Genomic DNA, 17,305 nt, shown 5'->3' on the forward strand with positions numbered 1-17,305 from the left:
GAGCCATTATTGCTCCAGCCCTCGTCGCGTCGCGCTCTTCCCCCGCTGGAGCCATGTTGTCCAGGGGGCGTTCTCTGGATTCTGCCCCTCCGCAGCATCGCTAGCAGCCCGCTGCTGCCTCCGCTCCCCGCCAGGCCTCCGTCTGCTCCTCCCGGCTCTGCGACCAGGATTTGGGGGTCAGGATTGTTGAGAAAGGCGAGAAACCCAGAGAAGCAAGAAGGGAGGACTCGACTGCGGAGCTCCGTCCGCCCAGCAGCGTCTCTGGCTCGGCTCCGTGGGAAGGCTCCGAACAGGTAGGAACTTGGAGGATTTCTCACGCTTTATTTTTAATGTCCGGGTCTCCTGGAGACTCAACATTCATGTGTTCGCATGTTCTGGTTCTGGTTCTGGTTGTGGGGAGAGTGTACCGAGCTGGGGAAAATGTCAGCTAGCTGTAACCGAACCTTCCGGAACCAGCAGCTAACACTGATCAACACCAGCTTGACTGGGTTAAATGGCTGTTGTCGAGTCGCTTTCACCACCGTGAGGGTGAGACCGTGACACCGTGAGGGTGAGACCGTGAGGGTGAGAGGGTGAGACCGTGAGGGTGACACCGTGACACCGTGAGGGTGAGAGGGTGAGACCGTGAGGGTGACACCGTGAGGGTGACACCGTGACACCCTGTCAGGGTCTGCGGCCACAGAATAAACAAACCTGCTCGTGTGCGCACTTGGTTCCGATGCTAACTGGACACCAACATTAGCCTGCGCAGCGCGCAGTCGCGCTACCGACTGAAGCTCACGCACACGCGCACGTCACATCCCGCCACCGCGCTGCAGCTGCGAGCTGATGCGTGTGAGCGGCCACGCAGTCAGAGTTAAAAATGAGACTCCTGTGCTTTTTAAATTGATTGGTGACGAAACTAATGCGCGTGAGCGGCACCATCAACCTCGACCCGCAGCGCCCGCTGCTGGTCTGACTGGTGAAGCCTCAGCAGCCAGTCAGCAGCCAGTCAGCAGCCAGTCAGCAGCCAGTCAGCAGCCAGTCAGCCCTCAGCAGCCAGTCAGCCCTCAGCAGCCAGTCAGCAGCCAGTCAGCAGCCAGTCAGCAGCCAGTCAGCCCTCAGCAGCCAGTCAGCAGCCAGTCAGCCCTCAGCAGCCAGTCAGCAGCCAGTCAGCAGCCAGTCAGCAGCCAGTCAGCCCTCAGCAGCCAGTCAGCAGCCAGTCAGCAGCCAGTCAGCCCTCAGCAGCCAGTCAGCAGCCAGTCAGCCCTCAGCAGCCAGTCAGCAGCCAGTCAGCCAGTCAGCAGCCAGTCAGCCCTCAGCAGCCAGTCAGCAGCCAGTCAGCAGCCAGTCAGCCCTCAGCAGCCAGTCAGCAGCCAGTCAGCAGCCAGTCAGCAGCCAGTCAGCCTTTCAGCCTTGTGTATAACAGTCTGTCCTTTGCAGGGTTCAGCTGCACTAGTCAGAAAACTGAACACTGAACGACTGCTCCTGTTACCAGTCAGTGGGTCAACTGGGTGACTGGTCCCCCTAAATCAATAACTAAACAGAAACATGGACGTCTCCTGTGGTCCAGGAGTCACCTGGGTCAGGATCCGATCCAGGAGTCACCTGGGTCAGGATCCGCTCCAGGATGTCACCTGGGTCAGGATCCGCTCCAGGAGTCACCTGGGTCAGGATCCGATCCAGGAGTCACCTGGGTCAGGATCCGCTCCAGGAGTCACCTGGGTCAGGATCCGATCCAGGATGTCACCTGGGTCAGGATCCGCTCCAGGAGTCACCTGGGTCAGGATCCGATCCAGGAGTCACCTGGGTCAGGATCCGATCCAGGATGTCACCTGGGTCAGGATCCGCTCCAGGATGTCACCTGGGTCAGGATCCGCTCCAGGAGTCACCTGGGTCAGGATCCGATCCAGGAGTCACCTGGGTCAGGATCCGCTCCAGGAGTCACCTGGGTCAGGATCCGATCCAGGATGTCACCTGGGTCAGGATCCGCTCCAGGAGTCACCTGGGTCAGGATCCGATCCAGGAGTCACCTGGGTCAGGATCCGATCCAGGATGTCACCTGGGTCAGGATCCGCTCCAGGAGTCACCTGGGTCAGGATCCGATCCAGGAGTCACCTGGGTCATGATCCGATCCAGGACGTCACCTTGATTTATGGGTTGGATGTTCCTGGAACCATCAGAACTATCCGTTTGGTCACCTCCCCAGAGCAAGATGTCAGCTAGGGGCGGTAAGAAGAAGGCCACCAAGCTGTCCCGCTCAGCCAGGGCCGGGGTCATCTTTCCTGTGGGGAGGATGATGAGGTACCTTCGCACCGGCACACACAAATACCGCATCGGTATGGGGGCGCCGGTCTACATGGCTGCAGTAATAGAGTACCTGGCAGGTAGGTAGAGCAGCATGGCAGCACTAACCAACCAACCAACACGTGGTTTAGGAAGCAGAGCAGATAACCCATCACCATGACAACAGGGTGCACCTCACTTACTCATGTAGTCCCAGCAAACCCAATTAGTACACACCTGTTTACTTAGTCAGCAGGCGGTCAACTGTTGGAGCTGCTCGACCTGTTTGTGAGCCGGCTGAACCTCGATACTTGTGTCTGACAGCTGAGATTCTGGAGTTGGCAGGAAACGCAGCTCGAGACAACAAGAAGGGCAGAATAACCCCCCGACACATCAAGCTGGCCGTGGCCAACGATGAGGAGCTCAACCAGGTACCAGCCGCTCACCAGCCACTCACCAGCCACTCACCAACCACTCACCAGCCGCTCACCAGCCGCTCACCAGCCGCTCACCAGCCGCTCACCAGCCACTCACCAGCCACTCACCAGCCGCTCACCAGCCGCTCACCAGCCGCTCACCAGCCGCTCACCAGCCGCTCACCAGCCACTCACCAGCCGCTCACCAGCCACTCACCAGCCGCTCACCAACCGCTCACCAGCCGCTCACCAGCCGCTCACCAGCCACTCACCAGCCGCTCACCAACCACTCACCAGCCACTCACCAGCCGCTCACCAGCCGCTCACCAGCCACTCACCAGCCGCTCACCAACCACTCACCAGCCACTCACCAGCCGCTCACCAGCCACTCACCAACCACTCACCGGGCGCTCACCAGCCACTCACCAGCCACTCACCAACCACTCACCGGGCGCTCACCAACCACTCACCAGCCACTCACCAGCCACTCACCAGCCACTCACCAACCACTCACCAGCCACTCACCAGCCACTCACCAGCCACTCACCAACCACTCACCAGCCACTCACCAGCCACTCACCAGCCACTCACCAACCACTCACCGGGCGCTCACCAACCACTCACCAGCCACTCACCAGCCGCTCACCAGCCACTCACCAACCACTCACCAGCCACTCACCAGCCACTCACCAGCCACTCACCAACCACTCACCAGGCGCTCACCAGCCACTCACCAGCCGTTCACCAGCCGTTCACCAGCCGTTCACCAACCACTCACCAGCCACATAAACATAAACAACCGGTAAACAAGGGCTTCACCTACACATCCAGGATCAGTACCAGCAAGATACAGGTGAGCAGGTTACCAGTCTCAGACAAGCAGGCAGACAGGCAGACAGGCAGGCAGACAGACAGGCAGACAGACAGGCAGACAGGTAGGCAAGCAGACAGACAGACAGGTAGGCAAGCAGACAGACAGACAGGTAGGCAAGCAGACAGACAGACAAACAGCAGGCAGACAGACAGGCAGACAGACAGGCAGACAGACAGGCAGACAGACAGGCAGACAGACAGGCAGGCAGACAGGCAGGCAGACAGACAGGCAGGCAGACAGACAGGCAGACAGGCAGGCAGACAGACAGGACAGGCAGACAGACAGGCAGGCAGACAGACAGGCAGACAGACAGGCAGACAGGCAGGCAGACAGGCAGGCAGACAGACAGGCAGGCAGACAGACAGGCAGGCAGACAGACAGACAGGCAGACAGACAGGCAGACAGACAGGCAGGCAGACAGACAGGCAGACAGGCAGGCAGACAGGCAGGCAGACAGACAGGCAGACAGACAGACAGGCAGACAGACAGGCAGACAGACAGGCAGACAGACAGGCAGACAGGCAGGCAGGCAGACAGACAGGCAGACAGACAGGCAGACAGACAGGCAGGCAGACAGACAGGCAGACAGGCAGGCAGACAGGCAGGCAGGCAGACAGACAGACAGGCAGACAGACAGGCAGACAGACAGGCAGGCAGACAGACAGGCAGACAGACAGGCAGGCAGACAGGCAGGCAGGGCTTCTCCAGGTCCAGTGTGTGAGTTCTCAGTTATCCCTGACAGGCCGAACCTGACTGAGGAAATGACAGGTCACATGACACTGATCTCAGCGGTTTTATGGCATTCAAGTCAGAGACAGGTCCAGGTGTGTGTGTGTGTGTGTGTGTGCGTGTGTGTGTGTGTGTGTGTGTGTGTGTGTGTGTGTGTTCGTACTCCCACAGGCAGCTCTCTGCCTCAGCAATGATGGTTGCTGGTTGAATCCCAGTTTGAGATGTCCTTGATGGCAGTGATACCTGGACTGGACTGTCCCTATGTCCTTTCCTCATGTCCCGTCCTCCAGCTCATGTCCTGTCCTCCAGCTCATGTCCTGTCCTCCAGCTCATGTCCTGTCCTCCAGCTCATGTCCCGTCCTCCAGCACATGTCCCGTCCTCCAGCTCATGTCCCGTCCTCCAGCACATGTCCCGTCCTCCAGCTCATGTCCCGTCCTCCAGCACATGTCCCGTCCTCCAGCACATGTCCCGTCCTCCAGCTCATGTCCCGTCCTCCAGCTCATGTCCCGTCCTCCAGCTCATGTCCCGTCCTCCAGCACATGTCCCGTCCTCCAGCACAGGTCCTGTCCTCCAGCTCATGTCCCGTCCTCCAGCACAGGTCCTGTCCTCCAGCACATGTCCTGTCCTCCAGCTCATGTCCTGTCCTCCAGCACATGTCCCGTCCTCCAGCACAGGTCCTGTCCTCCAGCTCATGTCCTATCCTCCAGCTCATGTCCTGTCCTCCAGCACAGGTCCTGTCCTCCAGCACATGTCCCGTCCTCCAGCACAGGTCCTGTCCTCCAGCACATGTCCTGTCCTCCAGCTCATGTCCCGTCCTCCAGCTCATGTCCTGTCCTCCAGCTCATGTCCTGTCCTCCAGCACAGGTCCTGTCCTCCAGCACATGTCCTGTCCTCCAGCTCATGCTTGGAGCTCCATCCTGACTTTAATCTGCTGCTGTGCTCATTCCTAACCCTGACGTTTCTTATGATAAAACTCGTCCCAGTCCCCCCCCCCCCCCCCCATCAGCAGGAGGGTCCCCCTACATGAGCCTGGTCCTGCTCCAGGTTTCTTCCTGTTAAAGGGGAGTTTTTCCTGCCACTGTTACTTGTCTGGGGTCCGGCCCTGGGATTCTGGAGAGGGTCTAGAGACCATTGTGATTAATATCTTCTAATATATCTTCTAATAATCTAGTTTTGATATTGATAAAGATTGATTGGTCTTTTTAGCTGTTTGAATGTTTTCAGTTGTGATTTGACTGTTCTTCCATGAATCAGTGAGACTAACCTGTCTTCAGCTCCTGAGGGGGGTGACCATATCCAACGGAGGGGTCCTGCCACGGATCCACCCAGAGCTGCTCTCCAAGAAGAGGGGGGCCCGTGTCAGGTCAGACAGCCAAGCGTCTGTCCCAGAGAAGGTGGAAGAACGTCCCAAGAGCAAGAAACCCCTCAAAAAGGTCAAAGGCAAACGGGGTCGTAAACCAAAGGTCAGGTTCCCCCCCAAACCCTCACTAAGCTCATTAACCAGTCTGCTGGTGCACCTCAGCAGGTGTCTGCTGCTGCTTGGTATCTGCAGGTGCCTGTAGTTTTCATTCACTTTTACTGTTTCCTGTGAAGAGTCCAGACAGTCAGGCGGTACCAAACTCCACAGCAGAGGACGGTCCTGGAGACGGCTTCACCATCCTGTCAGCCAAGAGTCTCTTCCTTGGACAAAAGGTCAAATCCTCATGTGACTGATTTGAATGAGATTAATGAGCTGATGAATGAGATGATGAATGAGCTGATGAATGAGCTGATGAATGAGATGATGAATGAGCTGATGAATGAGATGATGAATGAGCTGATGAATGAGCTGATGAATGAGATGATGAATGAGATGATGAATGAGATGATGAATGAGCTGATGAATGAGCTGATGAATGAGATGATGAATGAGATGATGAATGAGCTGATGAATGAGATGATGAATGAGATGATGAATGAGCTGATGAATGAGCTGATGAATGAGCTGATGAATGAGATGATGAATGAGATGATGAATGAGATGATGAATGAGCTGATGAATGAGATGATGAATGAGATGATGAATGAGCTGATGAATGAGCTGATGAATGAGCTGATGAATGAGATGATGAATGAGCTGATGAATGAGATGATGAATGAGATGATGAATGAGATGATGAATGAGCTGATGAATGAGATGATGAATGAGCTGATGAATGAGCTGATGAATGAGCTGATGAATGAGCTGATGAATGAGATGATGAATGAGCTGATGAAATGAGATGATGAATGAGATGATGAATGAGATGATGAATGAGCTAGAATGAGCTGATGAATGAGCTGATGAATGAGCTGATGAATGAGATGATGAATGAGCTGATGAATGAGCTGATGAATGAGCTGATGAATGAGATGATGAATGAGATGATGAATGAGATGATGAATGAGCTGATGAATGAGCTGATGAATGAGATGATGAATGAGATGATGAATGAGCTGATGAATGAGATGATGAATGAGCTGATGAATGAGCTGATGAATGAGATGATGAATGAGATGATGAATGAGCTGATGAATGAGCTGATGAATGAGATGATGAATGAGATGATGAATGAGCTGATGAATGAGCTGATGAATGAGCTGATGAATGAGATGATGAATGAGCTGATGAATGAGATGATGAATGAGCTGATGAATGAGCTGATGAATGAGCTGATGAATGAGCTGATGAATGAGATGATGAATGAGCTGATGAATGAGCTGATGAATGAGCTGATGAATGAGCTGATGAATGAGATGATGAATGAGATGATGAATGAGATGATGAATGAGCTGATGAATGAGCTGATGAATGAGATGATGAATGAGATGATGAATGAGCTGATTAATGAGATGATGAATGAGATGATGAATGAGATGATGAATGAGATGATTAATGAGATGATGAATGAGCTGATGAATGAGCTGATGAATGAGCTGATGAATGAGATGATGAATGAGCTGATGAATGAGATGATGAATGAGATGATGAATGAGATGATGAATGAGCTGATGAATGAGATGATGAATGAGCTGATGAATGAGATGATGAATGAGATGATGAATGAGCTGATGAATGAGATGATGAATGAGCTGATGAATGAGATGATGAATGAGATGATGAATGAGCTGATGAATGAGATGATGAATGAGATGATGAATGAGCTGATTAATGAGATGATGAATGAGATGATGAATGAGCTGATGAATGAGCTGATGAATGAGATGATGAATGAGCTGATGAATGAGCTGATGAATGAGATGATGAATGAGATGATGAATGAGATGATGAATGAGCTGATGAATGAGATGATGAATGAGATGATGAATGAGCTGATGAATGAGATGATGAATGAGATGATGAATGAGCTGATGAATGAGATGATGAATGAGATGATGAATGAGCTGATGAATGAGATGATGAATGAGCTGATGAATGAGCTGATGAATGAGATGATGAATGAGATGATTAATGAGATGATTAATGAGAGGATGAATGAGCTGATGAATGAGATGATTAATGAGAGGAATGGCTCTGCAGCTTTCACTCACAGAGAGCGAAGTCAGCAAGATGGGCACAATAAAGGTGGAGGGCATTATAAACCCCACGAATGCAGAGATGGACCTCAAAGATGGAGTGGGTGAGGAACGTGTGTTGATGTCCTGAGAGGAGGTTAGCAAGCGTCCTCCAGCTCACTGGCTGCTGCTCTCAGGTACGGCCCTGGAGAAGGTTGGGGGACGGGACTTTCTGGAAGGGGTCAAGGAGCTGCGCAAATCACAGGGTCCTTTAGAGGTATCAGCAGGTAAGGTTGATAGTTAGCAACTGCTGCTGCTAATGCTGCTGCTGCTAATGCTGCTGCTGCTAATGCTGCTGCTGCTGCTAATGCTAGTGCTGCTGCTAATGCTGCTGCTGCTAATGCTGCTGCTGCTGCTAATGCTGCTGTTAATGCTGCTGCTGCTAATGCTGCTGCTGCTAATGCTGCTGTTAATGCTGCTAATGCTGCTGCTGCTAATGCTGCTGTTAATGCTGCTGCTGCTAATGCTGCTGCTGCTAATGCTGCTGTTAATGCTGCTAATGCTGCTGCTGCTAATGCTGCTGCTGCTAATGCTGCTGCTAATGCTGCTGCTGCTAATGCTGCTGTTAATGCTGCTGCTGCTAATGCTGCTGCTGCTAATGCTGCTGCTAATGCTAGTGCTGCTAATATTTCGCAATCTGGGACATCCTCCAAATAAAGACAAATATCCCAGATAAGGACTGTTGCAGCAGCCTCGTTGTCCTTGGCAGTTCTGTTATACAAGCTACACATCAAACACCTGTGTGACACCTGTGTGACACCTGTGTGTTTGTGCAGTGGCAGTGAGTCAGGCCAGTGGGATGGCAGCTCGCTTCGTCATCCACTGTAACGTCCCCCACTGGGGCTCAGAGAAGTGTGAAGACCAGCTGGAGAAGACGGTAAAGAACTGTCTGTCAGCGGCGGAGGAGAGAAAACTCAAGTCTGTGGCCTTCCCATCGCTTCCTGCTGGACGGTGAGTCTCACACCCTGGCAGCATGTGTGGGTCATCACTGTCCCCGAGTAACGTGGTGGACACCAACACTTTGGCCAAGTCCTGACTCTGATGTGGCACTGATGTGATGATTCTGTGCTTCCATAATAATCCACTTAGAGATGTTTCATGAAGTTGCTCTGGTTTGACTAAGAACTACAGATAACATTGAGCTTGAGCCTGAAAAGACACTCGTCCAAAGTCCAAACTCAAAGACAACAAAGAAGACAAAGTCAAGATGCTAACCAGCCATGGTTGGCTCCACCTGGCTTCTCTTGTCTCGATATAAAGATGGACAGAATGTGATCGTATTCCATCATGATAACCCCCACCCTGATGATAACCCCCACCCTGATGATAACCAGAACCCTGATGATAACCCCAACCCTGATGATAACCCCCACCCTGATGATAACCCCCACCCTGATGATAACCAGAACCCTGATGATAACCCCCACCCTGATGATAACCAGAACCCTGATGATAACCCCCACCCTGATGATAACCCCCACCCTGATGATAACCAGAACCCTGATGATAACCCCCACCCTGATGATAACCAGAACCCTGATGATAACCCCCACCCTGATGATAACCCCCACCCTGATGATAACCAGAACCCTGATGATAACCAGAACCCTGATGATAACCCCCACCCTGATGATAACCCCAACCCTGATGATAACCAGAACCCTGATGATAACCCCAACCCTGATGATAACCAGAACCCTGATGATAACCCCCACCCTGATGATAACCCCCACCCTGATGATAACCAGAACCCTGATGATAACCCCCACCCTGATGATAACCAGAACCCTGATGATAACCCCAACCCTGATGATAACCAGAACCCTGATGATAACCCCAACCCTGATGATAACCCCCACCCTGATGATAACCAGAACCCTGATGATAACCCCAACCCTGATGATAACCAGAACCCTGATGATAACCCCCACCCTGATGATAACCCCAACCCTGATGATAACCCCAACCCTGATGATAACCAGAACCCTGATGATAACCCCCACCCTGATGATAACCCCAACCCTGATGATAACCCCAACCCCGATGATAACCCCAACCCCGATGATAACCAGAACCCCGATGATAACCCCAACCCTGATGATAACCCCCACCCTGATGATAACCCCAACCCTGATGATAACCCCCCACCCTGATGATAACCCCCACCCTGATGATAACCAGAACCCTGATGATAACCCCAACCCTGATGATAACCAGAACCCTGATGATAACCCCAACCCCGATGATAACCCCAACCCCGATGATAACCCCCACCCTGATGATAACTAGAACCCTGATGATAATCAGAACCCTGATGATAACCCCAACCCTGATGATAACCAGAACCCTGATGATAACCCCCCACCCTGATGATAACCCCCACCCTGATGATAACCAGAACCCTGATGATAACCCCAACCCTGATGATAACCAGAACCCTGATGATAACCCCCACCCTGATGATAACCCCCACCCTGATAACCCCAACCCTGATGATAATCAGAACCCTGATGATAACCCCAACCCTGATGATAACCCCCACCCTGATGATAACCAGAACCCTGATGATAACCAGAACCCTGATAACCCCCACCCTGATGATAACCCCCACCCTGATGATAACCCCAACCCTGATGATAACCCCTACCCTGATGATAACCCCCACCCTGATGATAACCCCAACCCTGATGATAATCAGAACCCTGATGATAACCCCCACCCTGATGATAACCAGAACCCTGATGATAACCCCCACCCTGATGATAACCCCCACCCTGATGATAACCAGAACCCTGATGATAACCCCAACCCTGATGATAACCCCCACCCTGATGATAACCAGAACCCTCATGATAACCCCCACCCTGATGATAACCAGAACCCTGATGATAACCCCCACCCTGATGATAACCCCAACCCTGATGATAACCCCCACCCTGATGATAACCAGAACCCTGATGATAACCCCCACCCTGATGATAACCCGAACCCTGATGATAACCCCCACCCTGATGATAACCAGAACCCTGATGATAACCCCCACCCTGATGATAACCAGAACCCTGATGATAACCAGAACCCTGATGATAACCCCAACCCTGATGATAACTAGAACCCTGATGATAACCCCAACCCTGATGATAACCCCCACCCTGATGATAACCAGAACCCTGATGATAACCCCCCACCCTGATGATAACCAGAACCCTGATGATAACCAGAACCCTGATAACCCCCACCCTGATGATAACCAGAACCCTGATGATAACCCCAACCCTGATGATAACCAGAACCCTGATGATAACTAGAACCCTGATGATAACCCCCACCCTGATGATAACTAGAACCCTGATGATAACCCCAACCCTGATGATAACCCCCACCCTGATGATAACCAGAACCCTGATGATAACCCCCACCCTGATGATAACCAGAACCCTGATGATAACCCCAACCCTGATGATAACCCCAACCCTGATGATAACCAGAACCCTGATGATAACCCCCACCCTGATGATAACCCCAACCCCGATGATAACCCCAACCCCGATGATAACCAGAACCCTGATGATAACCCCAACCCCGATGATAACCCCCACCCTGATGATAACTAGAACCCTGATGATAATCAGAACCCTGATGATAACCCCCACCCTGATGATAACCCCAACCCTGATGATAACCCCAACCCTGATGATAACCAGAACCCTGATGATAACCCCCACCCTGATGATAACCCCCACCCTGATGATAACCAGAACCCTGATGATAACCCCAACCCTGATGATAACCAGAACCCTGATGATAACCCCCACCCTGATGATAACCCCCACCCTGATAACCCCAACCCTGATGATAATCAGAACCCTGATGATAACCCCAACCCTGATGATAACCCCCACCCTGATGATAACCAGAACCCTGATGATAACCAGAACCCTGATAACCCCCACCCTGATGATAACCCCCACCCTGATGATAACCCCAACCCTGATGATAACCCCTACCCTGATGATAACCCCCACCCTGATGATAATCAGAACCCTGATGATAACCCCCACCCTGATGATAACCAGAACCCTGATGATAACCCCCACCCTGATGATAACCCCCACCCTGATGATAACCAGAACCCTGATGATAACCCCAACCCTGATGATAACCCCCACCCTGATGATAACCAGAACCCTCATGATAACCCCCACCCTGATGATAACCAGAACCCTGATGATAACCCCCACCCTGATGATAACCCCAACCCTGATGATAACCCCCACCCTGATGATAACCAGAACCCTGATGATAACCCCCACCCTGATGATAACCCGAACCCTGATGATAACCCCCACCCTGATGATAACCAGAACCCTGATGATAACCCCCACCCTGATGATAACCAGAACCCTGATGATAACCAGAACCCTGATGATAACCCCAACCCTGATGATAACTAGAACCCTGATGATAACCCCAACCCTGATGATAACCCCCACCCTGATGATAACCAGAACCCTGATGATAACCCCCACCCTGATGATAACCAGAACCCTGATGATAACCAGAACCCTGATAACCCCCACCCTGATGATAACCAGAACCCTGATGATAACCCCAACCCTGATGATAACCAGAACCCTGATGATAACTAGAACCCTGATGATAACCCCCACCCTGATGATAACTAGAACCCTGATGATAACCCCAACCCTGATGATAACCCCCACCCTGATGATAACCAGAACCCTGATGATAACCCCCACCCTGATGATAACCAGAACCCTGATGATAACCCCAACCCTGATGATAACCCCCACCCTGATGATAACCAGAACCCTGATAACCCCCACCCTGATGATAACCCCAACCCTGATGATAACCCCAACCCTGATGATAACCAGAACCCTGATGATAACCCCCACCCTGATGATAACCCCAAATCTGATGATAACCAGAACCCTGATGATAACCCCCACCCTGATGATAACCCCCACCCTGATGATAACCAGAACCCTGATGATAACCAGAACCCTGATGATAACCCCAACCCTGATGATAACCAGAACCCTGATGATAACCAGAACCCTGATGATAACCAGAACCCTGATGATAACCCCAACCCTGATGATAACCAGAACCCTGATGATAACCCCAACCCTGATGATAACCCCAACCCTGATGATAACCAGAACCCTGATGATAACCCCAACCCTGATGATAACCAGAACCCTGATGATAACCAGAACCCTGATGATAACCCCCACCCTGATGATAACCAGAACCCTGATGATAACCAGAACCCTGATGATAACCCCCACCCTGATGATAACCAGAACCCTGATGATAACCCCAACCCTGATGATAACCCCAACCCTGATGATAACCAGAACCCTGATGATAACCCCCACCCTGATGATAACCCCAACCCTGATGATAATCAGAACCCTGATGATAACCCCCACCCTGATAACCAGAACCCTGATGATAACCCCCACCCTGATGATAACCCACACCCTGATGATAACCAGAACCCTGATGATAACCCCAACCCTGATAACCAGAACCCTGATGATAACCCCCACCCTGATGATAACCCGAACCCTGATGCTAACCCTGATGATAACCCCCACCCTGATGATAACCCCAACCCTGATGATAACCAGAACCCTGATGATAACCCCCACCCTGATGATAACCCCCACCCTGATGATAACCCCAACCCTGATGATAACCAGAACCCTGATGATAACCCCCACCCTGATGATAACCAGAACCCTGATGATAACCCCCCACCCTGATGATAACTAGAACCCTGATGATAACCCCAACCCTGATGATAACCCCCACCCTGATGATAACCAGAACCCTGATGATAACCCCCACCCTGATGATAACCAGAACCCTGATGATAACCAGAACCCTGATGATAACCCCCACCCTGATGATAACCAGAACCCTGATGATAACCAGAACCCTGATGATAACCCCCACCCTGATGATAACCCCAACCCTGATGATAACCCTGATGATAACCCCCACCCTGATGATAACCCCAACCCTGATGATAACCAGAACCCTGATGATAACCCCCACCCTGATGATAACCCCCACCCTGATGATAACCAGAACCCTGATGATAACCCCCACCCTGATGATAACCCCAACCCTGATGATAACCAGAACCCTGATGATAACCCCAACCCTGATGATAACCCCCACCCTGATGATAACCAGAACCCTGATGATAACCCCCACCCTGATAACTAGAACCCTGATGATAACCCCCACCCTGATGATAACCCCCACCCTGATGATAACCCCAACCCTGATGATAACCAGAACCCTGATGATAACCCCCACCCTGATGATAACCCCAACCCTGATGATAACCAGAACCCTGATGATAACCAGAACCCTGATGATAACCCCAACCCTGATGATAACCCCCACCCTGATGATAACCAGAACCCTGATGATAACCCCAACCCTGATGATAACCCCCACCCTGATGATAACCAGAACCCTGATGATAACCAGAACCCTGATGATAACCCCAACCCTGATGATAACCAGAACCCTGATGATAACCCCAACCCTGATGATAACCAGAACCCTGATGATAACCCCCACCCTGATGATAACCCCAACCCTGATGATAACCCCCACCCTGATGATAACCCCAACCCTGATGATAACCCCCACCCTGATGATAACCAGAACCCTGATGATAACCAGAACCCTCATGATAACCCCCACCCTGATGATAACCAGAACCCTGATGATAACCCCAACCCTGATGATAACCAGAACCCTGATGATAACCAGAACCCTGATGATAACCCCCACCCTGATGATAACCAGAACCCTGATGATAACCCCCACCCTGATGATAACCCCAACCCTGATGATAACCAGAACCCTGATGATAACCAGAACCCTGATGATAACCCCCACCCTGATGATAACCAGAACCCTGATGATAACCCACACCCTGATGATAACCCCCACCCTGATGATAACCAGAACCCTGATGATAACCCACACCCTGATAACCCCCACCCTGATGATAACCCCAACCCTGATGATAACCAGAACCCTGATGATAACCAGAACCCTCATGATAACCCCCACCCTGATGATAACCAGAACCCTGATGATAACCCCCACCCTGATGATAACCCCCACCCTGATGATAACCCCCACCCTGATGATAACCAGAACCCTGATGATAACCCCAACCCTGATGATAACCAGAACCCTGATGATAACCCCAACCCTGATGATAACCAGAACCCTGATGATAACCCCCACCCTGATGATAACCAGAACCCTGATGATAACCACCATTGTTGCTGGTGATATCTGGACCAGGTTCCCTCCTGATACCTGATCCGTCCCCTCGTTTAACAATATAAACATTAGTGCTCAACAGAAATGATGCAGTTTAATCATGTGACATCACGACTCCAACCAACGCCCTCTATCAGGAGTTCAGACCAGAACATGAAGGTTCATCAGCGTGGTGAGAAAACAGCAAACTTCTGGGCAAGAAGCCACAACAGACATGAGAACTAATGATAAATCAACCCCAACGCAGTCCGTCGTAAATGTGGACAGGAACCTTTCTCACCTCTTGATGTAGTTGATGTAGATTACCTGCACCCCCGGACGCAGGCGTCTCTTCGACCTCTGGGCCTCCCTAGGACCGTGGTGCACGAGGGTGATGTGGTTCATTGGTCCTCAACCCTCTCATCATGCGACCTTTGCTCTCCTCCACAGAAACGGGTTCCCGAAGCAGCTGGCTGCCCAGCTGATCCTGAAGGCCATCTCCAACCATTTTGTGTCGTCCAGCAGCTCCTCTCTGAAGAACATTTACTTTGTTTTGTTTGACAGCGAGAGTATCGGGATCTACCTTCAGGAGATGGCCAAACTGGACGCTAAATGAGGACTGCTGCTGTTGCAGGTGATCGGATGAGGAACCTTCTGGGCCTCCTCAGGCGTGTGTGGACATGAACCATAACGAGCGTCTTCTCTTTAGATTAGATCACGTAAACCCGCCTTGTTACCGTGTTTTCACGCCCGTGTACAAATAGCCACTTTTTCTGTTTTCTGTAGCGTCTCGTCCGTTTCTTCTGGATAGTTTATTAATCTGGTGGCATTTTCTGTTGAATAAACTCTGTTTTACACCTTTTCTCTCTGGTCACGACTCAGCCGAGACTTTCTGACAGTAGATTTATTTCATAATAAAAAGTACTTCAACTTTATATTTACACCGATGATATATTCGTGTCACTTTGAGTTCAAGCAGAAATGCAGCAGCGGCTGCATTAGCATTAACGTTAGCGTTAGCACCCACCACGTTTCAGACAGACGGGTCACCTTCACACCCAAGACCTTTGATGTGGCACCATCGGGACAGAAATGTCAGAACATGAGCAGGGTGGAGACGTGCACGTCGTGCACTCGCGGCGCTCTTTCATCATGACTCGGCCGCGGCTTTTATCTCCTTCCATCAGAACCGGCGTGGAGCAGCGGCCCGTGCAGGGTCAGGGGAGACGTTGACAGTAGACCAGGTGGGCGGGGTTACAGGCCTGATGATTGACAGCTCACTGAGCAGCGAACCAACAACCTTCATGACAGTTTCCATGGAAACCTCACTCTTGTTACATGTGCAGAAATGCTGCTTCGCTAAACACAAACGTGGCACAAAGGACGTTTTACACAAGCTGATATTCAACCACCAACATGTGGGGGGGGGGGGGGGGGCGCTGCTCCGTAGCTCTGTCCAGCTGCTGGGGGGGCGGAGCCTCTGTCCAGCTGCTGGGGGGGCGGAGCCTCTCTGGGCCTAATTGACCTCATCAGAGGGGCTGATGGGTCTGGCAGCAGGAAGCAGAGGCACAGGGGACGTGGCCTCAATCAGGGCGGGGTTGAGGATGATTGGCAGGGACATGGGGGCCACGCCCACCTGCAGGGGGGACGCCAGGGGCTGCAGGATCAGGGGAGACTGGCTGGAGGGGGGGGACCCTTGGTTGGGGGGTAGTGGCATGGTGGGACCTGGGCAGGGAAGAGGAGGGGACGCCTCTGATCCTGGAACAGACAGAAACCACAGACGTGTCAGATCAGACAGACAGGCAGCCAGAGCAGACAGACAGGCAGCCAGAGCAGATAGCCAGATCAGACAGAGCAGACAGACAGACAGGCAGCCAGAGCAGATAGCCAGATCAGACAGACAGGCAGCCAGAGCAGACAGCCAGATCAGACAGACAGGCAGCCAGATCAGACAGACAGGCAGCCAGAGCAGATAGCCAGATCAGACAGAGCAGACAGGCAGCCAGAGCAGACAGACAGGCAGCCAGAGCAGACAGACAGGCAGCCAGAGCAGATAGCCAGATCAGACAGAGCAGACAGGCAGCCAGAGCAGACAGACAG

At 51.8% G+C, this 17,305-nt stretch overlaps 2 protein-coding genes across 3 annotated transcripts in view; one reads left to right on the forward strand and one right to left on the reverse strand.

The window, feature by feature from the left end:
- On the forward strand, positions 1-16,067 carry LOC101075283 (core histone macro-H2A.2-like). 2 transcript variants are annotated; one of them, XM_029832004.1, is made up of 9 exons: positions 1-293; positions 2,189-2,366; positions 2,590-2,696; positions 5,560-5,748; positions 5,879-5,977; positions 7,845-7,944; positions 8,017-8,106; positions 8,656-8,830; positions 15,656-15,821. In XM_029832004.1, exons 2-9 carry the CDS (start codon positions 2,195-2,197, stop codon positions 15,819-15,821), a joined length of 1,098 nt encoding a protein of 365 aa, XP_029687864.1. In that variant the 5' UTR covers positions 1-293; positions 2,189-2,194. The 2 variants fall into 2 exon arrangements, with proteins under 2 accessions (XP_029687864.1, XP_029687865.1); XM_029832005.1 differs by lacking the exon at positions 1-293 and having other exon boundaries at positions 2,195-2,366; positions 15,656-16,067.
- Positions 16,068-16,094: 27 nt separating this feature from the next.
- The window catches only part of LOC115248343 (Golgi-specific brefeldin A-resistance guanine nucleotide exchange factor 1-like), a 61,587-nt gene continuing 60,376 nt past the window's right edge, over positions 16,095-17,305 (reverse strand). Inside the window, 1 exon segment of the mRNA XM_029831984.1 lies at positions 16,095-16,963. Within this exon segment, the coding sequence (XP_029687844.1) occupies positions 16,722-16,963 (242 nt within the window). The 3' untranslated portion in view covers positions 16,095-16,721.

This window comes from Takifugu rubripes, unplaced genomic scaffold (assembly GCF_901000725.2).
Source record: "Takifugu rubripes unplaced genomic scaffold, fTakRub1.2, whole genome shotgun sequence".
In the NCBI taxonomy this organism is placed as follows: Eukaryota; Metazoa; Chordata; class Actinopteri; order Tetraodontiformes; family Tetraodontidae; genus Takifugu; species Takifugu rubripes.

Bases quoted from the DNA above. Each gene is read 5' to 3' on its own strand.
- LOC101075283 (XM_029832004.1), top strand. From the start codon at position 2,195: ATGTCAGCTAGGGGCGGTAAGAAGAAGGCCACCAAGCTGTCCCGCTCA. The intron at 2,367-2,589 runs GTAGGTAGAGCA...TGTGTCTGACAG, and splicing joins AGTAATAGAGTACCTGGCAG to CTGAGATTCTGGAGTTGGCA. The intron at 7,945-8,016 runs GTGAGGAACGTG...TGCTGCTCTCAG, and splicing joins GGACCTCAAAGATGGAGTGG to GTACGGCCCTGGAGAAGGTT.